Source organism: Macaca fascicularis, chromosome 15, assembly GCF_037993035.2.
Source record: "Macaca fascicularis isolate 582-1 chromosome 15, T2T-MFA8v1.1".
Lineage (NCBI taxonomy): Eukaryota > Metazoa > Chordata > Mammalia > Primates > Cercopithecidae > Macaca > Macaca fascicularis.
Genome location: NC_088389.1, coordinates 116,296,468 through 116,309,104, shown reverse-complemented (window position 1 = coordinate 116,309,104; position 12,637 = coordinate 116,296,468). Strand labels below are relative to the sequence as shown.

The 12,637-nt window shown below is 37.1% G+C and overlaps 1 protein-coding gene across 1 annotated transcript in view; it reads left to right on the top strand.

The window, feature by feature from the left end:
• Positions 1-12,637, top strand: part of AGTPBP1 (ATP/GTP binding carboxypeptidase 1) — a 198,792-nt gene that overhangs the window by 43,797 nt on the left and 142,358 nt on the right. The window contains 1 exon segment of the mRNA XM_045373027.2: positions 3,326-3,450. Within this exon segment, the coding sequence (XP_045228962.2) occupies positions 3,326-3,450 (125 nt within the window).

Below are 12,637 nucleotides of genomic sequence, written 5' to 3'. Positions count from 1 at the left end.
GCCAGGCATGGTGACTCATGCTTGTAATCCCAGCACTTTGGGAGGCCAAGGTGGGTGGATCACTTGAGGTCACAAGTTCGAGACTAGCCTGGCAAATGTGGTGAAACCCCTTCTCTACTAAAAATACAAAAATTAGCTGGGTGTAATGGCTCATGCCTGTAATCCCAGCTACTCGGGAGGCTGAGGCAGGAGAATCGCTTGAACTTGGGAGGCGGAGGTTTCAGTGAGCCGAGATTGCACTACTGCACTCTAACCTGGGTGACAGAGTGAGACTCTGTCTCAAAAAAAAAAAAAAAAAAAAAAGAAAAAGAAAATGTCTGGCAAAATATCCCAGTCTGAATAATCATTGTTTGTCCATCGTGTTTTTGAAGTAAAAATGATGTTCTGTGGAAAAAAGTGGCTGGTTTAGCTTGTCATTGAGACAGTTGCATGTATTTTCTTCCAAGATAACCGTCATATTTCAATATGCAGCAGAAATGTTTTTATGCACACAGAATATTAAGATGATGTACACTCATGGGTGAAGTTGGCATTCTCTTTAAACTACAAATTCATGGTGAATTTGTGAAAATAGTGAAAACTTTGGTCAGTGAAAAATGCACTATTAGAACAGTTTGGTGTCACTGCCTTCATTTTGCTGCAATGCCAACTCTTTACCCATCATTGCCTTTGGACCATCGGTGCAAATGTCAACACAATGTCAAAGGTAAATAATATGTTAATATTTTAATGAAAATTGTCTTTGGCCTTGCACATTTTCTGAAAGGGTTTCAGGTACCCTTAGTGGTTTTTTTTTTTTTTTTGTATCTCTGTTTTATTTTCTGTGGTAACATTTAAGAATCAGATAAAACAAGGGGCCCCTGAGCACCCAAGGGCCAGTATAGGCTGCCCATGAGGCCCTCACAGGAAAGCAACTGTGTCAGTTTTCCTGGTTTTGATATTGTCCTATAGTTATGTGATATGTAACCATTGGGGAAACTGAGTGAAGGTTACCAAGGACCAGTCTACTATTTTTGCAACTTCCTGTGAATCTATAATTACTTCAAAATAAAAAGTTAAAAAAATTACTGTGTGGAAATGGATTATTGGGCACAAGAAGGTAAGCAGACTAGTCACGAGATTGTGAGAGATGATGATTGCTTGGATGTGGGTAGTAATAGTAGAAATGGAGAGAAGTGAATGGATTTGAGGTGTTTTAGAGATAGTGCTTGTATTACGTTGCAGTGTGGAAAAGGGAGTCTAGATATTTATGTTGAGCAACTGAATTCATGTGAATTTGAGAAGGTTAGGATTGGAGGAGGAGTAGGTTGAGAGGAGGAACAGAAGTTTTACATTGGGCTCGTTAGGTTGGTGAAGCTATCAGAGGTTGAGGCTGCTGTTGAACGTAGGAGCCAAGCAGCATACAGATAATAATTAGAGCTGTGGGATTAGATGGGATCACTCAAGGCAAAAGTGTAGTGAGTAAAGAGAAGTGGCCTGGGACAGAGCTGCTGGGGGAGACGTCAGTGTCTAGAGGTGTGTCAGAGGGGATCTCAAAGAAGGGGCAAGAGGAGGAAAATCAGGCGAGTATAGAGTCATTGAATCCCAAAGAAGAAAGTGTGTTAAGAAAAGAGGAGATAACTGGTTTGTGTGGTGCAGAGATGTGAATATGTTGGGATTAGAAGTGACCACAGGAGGCTTTGGGAGATCTCAAGAGTTCAGAAGGCAACCTGGTGGTTTGAAAAGTGAACAATATGTGGGGAAACGGAGAGAGCAGTACATACTTCTCTTTGGAGGAATATCAGAGAAACCGCTGGTAGGAGCTCCTAGATCATACTTGTGTACCTACAAATCTGATTAATTGAAGGGGAAAGATAGATGAGGGATCAGAGAAAGTATAATTGAAAGACAAAGCAAGTACTTTGAGAATGAAAGGGACTGGGAGCAAGTGTATGAGTGGATTGTTCTTTGAATCTCAATGTACCAGCCAAATAGAGCCCGTTAAAAGTGAGAACATGTAACTCTTCTGCTCAGAAATTTCCCATCTCACTCATTGTACAAGCCAAAGCCCTTAAAATGGCCTACAAGCCTCTAAGCAATCTGCTATTTTTCTCTGTTCGCTCCCATGCCTACCCCCAGCTCTGACCTTGTTCCTTACTGTCTCCTCCAGCCACACTGGCCACCTCATTGTTCATAGAACTTAGCAGGTTTGCTCCTGCCTGGGGATCCTGGAGCTCGCGCCTCCGTTTTTCTGGACAGCTCCTTTTGCCGGTATCTGCATGGCTTACTCACTTACTTCTTTCAGGCCTTTTCTTAAATGGTACTTTTTCAGTGGTCTTCTCTGACCATGCTGTCTAAAACTGTCTCTCTCTCCCTGCACTTTTTATTCCCCCAATGTGCTTTTTCTCCATAGTACTTCCCATCACCTGACATATAAAATGTACATATTTACTTATTTGACTTGTTTCTCACCATAAGAATGTACACTCTATGCGGGGTAGGAATTTTTGCTTGTTTTGTTTACACTATATTGACAATACCAAGATCAGTACCATATGTACAGTTTTTTTTTTTTTTTTGAGATGAAGTCTTGCTCTGTTGTCCAGGCTGGAGTGCAATGGCACAATCTCAGCTCACTGCAACCTCCGCCTCTTGGATTCAAGCAATTCTCCAGTCTCAGCCTCCCAAGTAACTGGGATGACAGGCATGTGCCACACGCCTGGCTAATTTTTTTGTATTTTTAGTAGAGATGGGGTTTCACCATGTTGGCCAGGCTGGTCTCGAACTGACCTCAAGTGATCCACCCGTCTCGGCCTCCCAAAGTGCTGGGATTACAGGTGTGAGCCACGGCGCCCGGCCTATGTACAAATATTTGTATGATAAATAGAAACAGGGAAGAAAGAACATAGGTGGAGGATAGGTAGGCTTAAGGATTTGGTGACAGGAAAGTGAGTGTATTCTTGCTAGATTTATACCAGTTATGAAGCAGGGCACTAATTGAGAATGGAGTGGGATGGGAAGAAGGATTATCAGAGTTTTGAGGAGAGCAGAATAAGTGTAAAAAGTCTTTGAGAGTGGAAAGGTGAACTTTCCAGGTGTGATGTAAGGTTACTGAACAGGGTTGAAGGGATATTTGTGATTTGTGATTTTCTGAAATAGAATGTGTTTCTCACTTAAGTCAGTAGAATTTTAACAATATTAAAGTATAGAACAGAGTAAGGAAGTGCAACGTGTAAATGCTTACTGTTTTTAAAAGAATAGAATTATTTTTTAAACAGTGATCATTATAGTATTGAATTTACATCATTGATTTAGAATGTGCCCTAACACCCTATATTCTTTTTAGCCTTACCAATAATTCTAGGATCGTGGGACTCCTGGCTCAGCTGGAGAAGATCAATGCTGAACCTTCAGAATCAGACACTGCCCGATATGTTACATCAAAAATTCTTCATCTGGCTCAGAGTCAAGGTAAACATTGATCTCTTCTTTGTTTTTGAAATGTTATTTTAATTCTTTAAAAGTGGATGCTAAAAATGTTCAAACTTCTAATGAATAGTTGATTTTCCACAAAAATTGAACTTTCAGGCTGGACCCCGTGGCTCACACCTGTAATCCCAGCACTTTGGGAGGCCGAGGTGGGCAGATCACGAAGTCAGTAGTTCGAGACCAGCCTGGCCAATGTGGTGAAACCCCATCTGTACTGAAAAATACAAAAAGTAGCTGGGTGTGGTGGCATGCGCTTACAGTCCCAGCTACTCGGGAGACTGAGGCAGGAGAAACGCTGGAACCTGGGAGGCGGAGGTCTCAGCAGTGAACTGAGACCAGCCTGGGTGACAGAGCGAGACTCCGTCTCAAAAAAAAAAAAAAGAATCAAACTTTCTCAAATTGACTCAAGAATGGAAAACTGAATAACTCTGGAGGAAATTGATCTTCAAAGCATTGTTTCTAATAATGATTACAATTTTACTTGTATATGATTGCCACCCTCCAATTTACAGACAGTACCGAATTCCAGTGCTACTTGATATAGATTTTTGGCAAACAGATATCAAGTAGCATAGAATATTGGTTATTTTGTGCTCCTCACTTTGAAATTCAAGCTCTACCATTTAGTGGTTGGGTACCTTAGCGAAGTTATTGAATTTCTAGGATGTATAGTAGCTATACCATCTCTGAAGTAGAGGTCACAAATATCATGGGATTGTCATGAGATTTACATGAGAAGCATATAAAAAGAATGTTTAAAATGTTCTATAAACGTCCTCTGTAATTAGACATTATTTTTATATTTTATGATGGTAATAGTACTAAATGGATTTCAAAAACCTGACGGAGTACACAAATAGTATTGACTTTGTACTTAGGAACATAATGTGAAAAGGCTCAAATAAAACATTAGGGAATTAAGTCTATACATGGAAATATGAATATCATTGTTAAAGAACACATTTTGCTGGGCGCGGTGGCTCAAGCCTGTAATCTCAGCACTTTGGGGGGCCGAGGTGGGTGGATCATGAGGTCAGGAGATTGAGACCATCCTGACTAACACTGTGAAACCCCATCTCTACTAAAAAATAGAAAAAATTAGCCAGGCATGGTGACGGGCGCCTGTAGTCCCAGCTACTCGGGAGGCTGAGGCAGGAGAATGGTGTGAACCTGGAAGGCGGAGCTTGCAGTGAGCCAAGATCGCCCCACTGCATTCCAGCCTGGGCGACAGAGCAAGACTCCATCTAAAATAAAAAATAAAAAATAAAAAGAACACATTTCAGTAATGCAAGATGGTTTAATATCAGGAAATGTGTCAGTATAACATTATCTGAACAGGTCAAATCCATGTAATTATCTTAATAGATAGTAAAAAGGACTTTGGTAAGACTAAAAACTGCATGATTTAAATAAGAGAAAACCAGCAGCTACTTTAATATTTAACAGTGCACATAAAAGGTATTTCTGTTAGAATTAAGGTTCAATAATTATAATCTTTATTTAATTTTTAAAAACTTAATTATTCTGGAGGCTTAGGTCATTCATGTAAGATGTTTGGCAGGCATTTACTGTTTCAAGGGCTCGGTATCTATTAACCCTTCTTCTTGTTCATAGACACTTATATATATTTTGATCACTTCCTCCCATGTAGCCCATGCGTTTGGGGGATAGTTGACACCACCCCATTGTTTCTCACGTAATTTAAAATACTTCTACCTTTGAATTAAGAAAGCCACTGTATTGGATTCCAGGCTCTGGAAATATTGTACTTATTAACTAAGGCAACTAATGAACAAGGATGTTCATTGTATCAGTGTAAAATTAAATGTGCCAGGTATATTCACTACATTGTCATGTGAAATACCTCCTTCTCAAAAAAACCAAACAAAAAACCCAACAAAAACAAAAGAAAATGAATCCTTCAGACCTATAGATAAACACTTTTGTCCATTGCTCCTACCACTGTAGACTCTCCTTTGTGTCACAACCTAGAAACCCCTACTCCAGCATTACCACTGAAAATACTCCTAACCATACCTCTGTCAGAGAATGACCCTCCTCCCACCTTTTCAGCCACCACTGGAGTCTAACTCCTGAATACTGTCCCTTGGGGTGTGTAATCTCGTGACTCTGTTTATGGTGCCTAGAATTAGCCAACCAACACAGTATAAGTTGGTAGTGAAAGATTGTCCCAACCTTTATAGGATAATCCAGTTAGCTATCCATTTGGGAGAAAAAGTTTGGAATTTGTAGTTGAAAAAAGAAATGCAAACAACCAAGAAATGTACAGAAATTTTCTTTACTCCCTTACAGTTCAGGAACTGCTAATGAAAACAACCAAGATATCTTTCACTAGTCAGATTGACAGAAATTAGAATGACATCTGGTGCTGTTGAAGGCACAGGGAGAGGGTACTCTCATATACTGTTGGAGGTGTAGTAATTATTACAAACTTGGAGAAAATAATTTGGCAATGTGTGCTAAAACAAATTGCACCCGGTGTTTGACCCAGCACCTGGTATTTGATTTTTACTTTAAGAAATATATATATATATATATATATATATGTATGTATAATTTTTATTTTTATTTATTTTATTTATTTTTGAGACAGTCTCTCTTACTCTGTTGCCCGGGCTGGATTGCAGTGGTGCAGTCTCGACTCACTGCAACCTCCACCTCCCTGGTTCAAGCCATTCTTCTGTCTCAGTCCCCTGAGTAGGTGGGATTACGCCAGCTAGGCGTATGCCACAACACCTGGCTAATTTTTTATATTTTTGGTAGAGATGGAATTTCACCGTGTTGGCAAGGCTGGTCTCCAACTCTTAACCTCAGGTGATCTGCCCACCTCGGCCTCCCAAAGTGCTGGGATTACAGGTGTGAGCCACCGTGCCCGGCCAAGAAATATATTTTAACTGAAATAAAAATGCTAGTTAGAGAGAGTATAGAGATATTCATTGTGGCATTATTTGTAATGTCAAAGGTCAAGAAACTACTTAAATGTTTATCATTAAGAGAATGTGTGAATAATTTTTGATATAGCCAAACTGGAAATTTATAGTCATATTATGCAGCTATTATGAATAATACATTATTTACGATGGGGACTCTTGTAACCCCCACACCCAGGCTTACCCCAAACTAATTAAATCTTATTGTTAAAGCTTTTCGGATGGTTCTAAAATGGAGAGCTACTGCTGTAGACAGGGAATGGCTAGTGTTTTCTGGGAAGGGCCAGATAGACATATTTTAGGATTTGTGGGCCATACAGTCTCTGCCCTGTAGCACAAAAACAGCCACAGATGATACATAAAGAAACAGGCATGGCTGAGTTCCTATAAACTTTATTGTAGACACTGAAAAAAAAATTATAATTGAAACATACAGTTCAAATGTGTAACTATATGCACTCTCTTGGAGGCTTAAATTTAGTATATTACGTACAGCAAGATTCTTTAGTTCATATGACTGTAAATGTATATAGTCTCATTTTTGTATAAAATATGTGTAGTCTCATTTTTTGTATAAAAGAAACCATTATATTTGTATGTAATATTTGTATGAGCCAGGCCAAAAGATAAAAGGAAGGATGCATATCAAATTGTTAGCAGTAGCTATATTGATGGGATAGGAATGGAGGAGAATAAGGTAAGCTAATTTTGTTTCAAACACTTTTAAATTGTTGCAACAAGCATATACTACTTATGTATTTAAATGATATAAAAAGCAACCCCTACAACACATTTTATTCACACTATGAACTTACACATTTCCATAATTTGCCTCTCGTTAACTACTTATGTACAGTGAACATGGTTATCTCTTGCAATTTCCCTTTAGCTTTTTTTTTAGAAACATTTATATTATCTATTTTCATGCAAATGGTTAATTTGTTGGCCCATGGTTGTTGCTAATCTTTCCTTATAATCCTTTTAGTTTCTATAGAGTAGGGAATGTCATTCCTGATTTTGGTGGTGCCCTCTCTTTTTTCTCGGTCAGCTCATTAGTTCTCAACCAGGAGTGATTGCGTTTGCCCCACTTTTCCCCCCAGGGGCATTGGCAATGTTTGGTGACATTTTTAGTTGTAAATTTTTTTTTAGTGGGGCTTACTGGAATCTGTTGGATAGAAGCCAGAGATGTTGCTGAACATTCTGTAATATATAGATCAACCCCCCACAAGAAAGAATTATCTGTCCCAAAATGTCAAGAGTGCTGAGGTTAGGAAACCCTAGGCTAGCTAAAAGTTGATCAATTTTGTTGATATTGTTAAAGAACCAACTTCTGGTTTAATTGATTTTCCCTTTTGTTTCATTGATTTCCTTCTTTTGTTTATTGCTTTCTTCCTTCTACTTGTTTTGAGTTTAATTTGCTCTTTCCTCGCCTTTTTTTTTTTTTTTTTTTTTTTTTTTAAATTTTGAGACTGTTTCATTCTTGTTGCCCAGACTGGAGTGCAATGGTAAGATCTCGGCTCACTGCAACCTCTGTCTCCTGGGTTCAAGTGATTTTCCTGCCTCAGCACCCCCGAGTAGCTGGGATTACGGGCACCTCTCACCACACCTGGCTAATTTTTTGTATTTTTAGTGGAGACGGGGTTTCAACATGTTGGCCAGGCTGGTCTTGAACTCCTGACCTCAGGTGATCCACCCACCTCAGCCTTCCAGAGTGCTGGAATTACAGGCATGAGCCACCGCGCCTGGACGCCATTTTCTTACAGTGGATGTCTAGATTATTTATTTTGAGACCTTTTTTTCCACTGGAGGCATTCAAAGCCATAGATTTTCCTGTAAACACTGCCTTAGCTACATTCTACAAATTTTGATATATTGTATTTTTGTTTTAATTCAGTTGACAATATGTTCTGATTTTCTTTGTGATTTTTTTCTTTGACCCATAGGTGTTTTAGAAGTGTGTTGTTTAATTTCCCAATATTTCAGGAATTCTTAAATTTCCTTCTGTTGATTTCTAATTTAATTCTGTTGTGGCCAGAGAATATACTTTGAATTATTTCAATTCTTGGAATTGCTTGAGACTTGTTTTATGACCTAGTTTATGGTTTCTCCTGAAAAATGTTCCGTGCCTACTTGAAAAGAATGTATATTCTGCTGTTGTTGGGCGAAGTGTTCTATACATATCAATTAGGTCAGGTTAGTTGATAGTGTTGTTCAGATCTCTTATACACTGTTGATCTTTCTATTCAGGTGCTCTGTTAATTATTAAGAGGTGTTAAAATGTTATTAAATTGTGTATTATTTTTTTAATTTTGACAGGTTTTGGTTAATGTATTTTGAGGCCCTGTTGTTAGCTGTGTGTACATTTATAGTTGTTTCATTTTCCTGATAGTTTGCCTCTTCCATCATTGTGAAATATTGCTTTTTGTCTCATTATAGTTCTAGACTTAAAGTTCATTTTGTCTAATGGTAATATCACCACTCCAGCTGCCTAATGATTACTCATTGCGTATCGTACCTTTTTTCGTTCCTTTTACTTTGAACCTGTTTGTACCTTCAAATCTAAAGTGTGTTTCTTGAAGATAACATATTGTTGGATCTTGCTTCTTAACTAGTCTGAGTGTTTTAGTGCTTCCAATTTAATGCATTTATTAATATGATTGGATTTACATCTGCCATTTTGCTATTTGTTTTGTTTCATGTGTTTTCCATTCTTCTCATTCTTTCACTGCTTTTGTGTTATCTAACTTTAAGACATTGTAGGTCTTTTCTTAGTGGTTCCTGTAAGGATTAAAATGTGCATCTTTTTACAGTGTACTGTGGTGCACTTAATTCCAGTCAGTATCAAAACTCCCCATATAGCTTCATTTCCTTCTCACTCCTTATGCTGTTATTGATTTACATGTTATGTTTATACATACTAGAATCCCAGCAATACAGTGTTATAATTATTGCTTACACATCTTATGCTTTATAAAGAAGTTCTGAATGAAGAGCAGGATTAAGAGCCAACATATTGATAGTTAAAGTAACAGGGGTGGAATTAAGTTTCCTTAGAAGGAGATGTAGAGTGAAAAAGCTGAGGCTTGTGTCCTGGGAACTGTGCACATTTAGATAGGGCTCTAAGGGGGGTCTTGTGAAGATAATCAAGTGCGTTCACATGATTTTATGTCTTTGATGTTTTACCCCTTTATCATTATGGAAAGTTTCTCTTTATCTCTGGTAGTGTTCTTTGTCTGAAGTTTATTTTGTAATAATTTGATATTATTTTGATATTAGTATAACCCTTCAAGCTTTCCTGCGGTTGTTGTTTTGCATGATACAGTCTTTTCCATTCTTTTACTCCCAACCTTTTTGTGTCATTGAATCCAAAGTATGATTTCTGTAGACAGCATATAGTTGGATCTTTTTTAAAAAAATACTTAACCAGTTTGACAGTCTGAGTGTTTCATTTGAGCATTTGGTCTGTTAACATTGAATGTAGTTGTTGATTGGATTTAGGTCTGCAATTTTATTTTCTCTTTGTCTTTTATGTTTTTTATTCCTTTTCTTCCTGTCCTACCCTATTTTGGATTATTTGTTTTTTTTTAGAATTTTGTTTTAATTTACCTATTGGCTTTTTAGTTATACCTCTTTTCATTTTTAAGAAGTAATTTCTTTGAAGATTGCAGTAAATGTCATTAACTTTTCACAGTTTGCTTAGAATTATTATTGTTACTTCATGTAAATTTAGAATCTTAAATTTTTTCTGCTGTTCTTCAGCTGTAATTGTCATATATATCTACATCTATATACATTACAACACAATTTTTGCTTTATCCAGTCATGTATGTTTTAAAGACATTAAGAAGAAAAAAGGTAGAATTTACATTTGCAGAGATATTTACCATTTTGAAAGCTCTTTATTATTTTCTAAGATGTGAGTTTGGTCTGGTGCCATTTCTCTTTAGCCTACAGAATTTTGTCATTTCCGGTAGTTCAGATTGGCTGTGGAAGATTTTTTTTTTTCTTAATCTGACGGTGAATTTATTTCACCATTTTTGAAGGATATTTTTACTGGATATAGAATTCTGGGTTGGCAGTTTCATCATTGTCATCATCTTTTAGCATTTTAAAGTGTGCTTAAAATTGTGTTTCCACCATTTTATGGCCTCCATAATTTCAAATGAGAACTCTGTTGTCATTTGAATCTTTGTTTTCCTGAATGTTATATGTGATTTTTTTCTAGCTGATTTCAGGATTTTTTTTTTTTTTTTTTTTTTGGTTTTGCTTTTCAAGTTTGACTGGCTGTAGTTTTCTTCATAGTTATCCTGCTTGTAATTCACTGATATTCTTGAATCTGTAAATTTCTATCTTTAGCCAAATTTGGGACATTTTTGGTTGCTCAATTTTTTTCTCCCTTATTTTCTCTATTTGTCTTGTGGAAGTATGATTATACATATATTAAATTTTTGGTATTTTTTTCAGCTATTGTTGAGGCTTGTATCTTTTAAGTTTAATTCTCTGTTATTGGGGTTGGATAATTTCTGTTGTTCTCTTGTCAGTTTCACTGCCTCTTTCCTATGCATTCTTCCAGTTAGCTGTCTGATAATTTATTTCAGGTGTTATTTTCTTTATTCTCAAGGGTGCACTTGGTTCTTTTGCTTTTGTAGTTTCTATTTCTCTGCAGTGTTTTCCCGTCTTTTCATTCATTGTGTACTTCTTTAATGTCATTTATTATAATAGCTGCTTTAAAATTCTTGTCTGTAAATCTAAATCTAACATTCAGATAATTGAAGCTGTTGAAGAAAGAATACAGCATTATAATAACTGGGAAGGATTATATTTAAAGAAGCCAAAGGAAGATGCAGTAGTCAACAGTACTAAGTGTTAGGAAGGTTAGTTAAAGTTCTTTTTGGTTGGATTATTAACAAATTATTGATCACAACAAAAGCACTTTTCAAGTGATAGGATTAGATGGAAGATTACAGTATGTTATAATGTGAGTGGCAAATGAAATAATCACAGGGAATATAGAGTACTTGTTTGAGGAGCTTCATTGAGAAAGAAAAGAGGGAAATAGAGGGGGAGGCAGGGTAAAATAAGATTTGGTAAGTATGTGGAATAATAAAAAGTGTATTTATTGGTTGAGGAGGAACAACCGATAGTTGGTAGAGGTTGAAGATAAAGGTTCATAAGAACATAGAAAGGATGGAATTCAGAACATAGATGAAGGGACATTTCTTCCTAACCTCCACTTCCCTGCTCCTCTCTGCCATTTATTGGCAGAAGGAATGCAAGACTGTCAAGGATTTTGGTACAGGAGCATATACAGTTTGGTTGTTATTAGTAAAATGTTTTGTTAACTATTACTTTGCTTCATTTTAATGAGGAAAAATTTAGGTTCTGAGAAGTCCAGAGAATGAGAGGAAAGATTGAGGGCTACTATAAATGTTGGAATAGCTATAGGCTATGGCAGGGCCCATGGTGATAGATGTGAGCTAAGATAAGTGAAAGGAGCAGTTTTGTGTTCCCAAGTGAGGTTGGAATTCATTAATTTTATGGTATTAACAGTCTTAAATTGTGGTGTTATTTTAACTCTGATGTAGGAGTAGGGAACTTAGCTTTTTGGGATTCACTTCTGTATCAGGGTTTGTGGTGGGAAAGTTGGTGGGGGTGGATGTGCTTGGAATCCAAGTTAAGCATGGAGGGGACTGATACTGTGGGAAAACAGTGCTACCTCGCACTGGATAAGAAGTTTCAACAAAGATGACAGTGAGGTTTATATAGTCTTTATAAAGGAAAGATGAATAGAAATGTTAGGAGGTTATGGTCCATAATTAAAAGATTAGAGGTTAAGATATCAGAGGCAGAGCAGTTTGAGGTCCTGAGAATGGCCATCCAGAATGTTGATGAATTGGAGCACAGAGGGAAGGATTTTGTTATGAGGTCAAGAAACTATGGAACTAGGTATTTGAATGAATTTTCTACATTGGCATTGAAGTCTCCCAAGATCATGGCAGAATTTGGAGTAGAGTAGAAAACTGTTAGTATGAACACCTAATTCTCATTTAGTGTGAGGTGTAAACAAAACAGTGGTGAATGTTAACAAGGGGAGGCTGCATTATACTGTCTTCAAAGGAAGAGAGTTTTTTTACCCTTCATGGAGGTGAAAATGTAATGGCTTGTTAGTGGTGATGTTAATATTGAAAAATAATTTGGCTTTAATATTAAATCGGGGG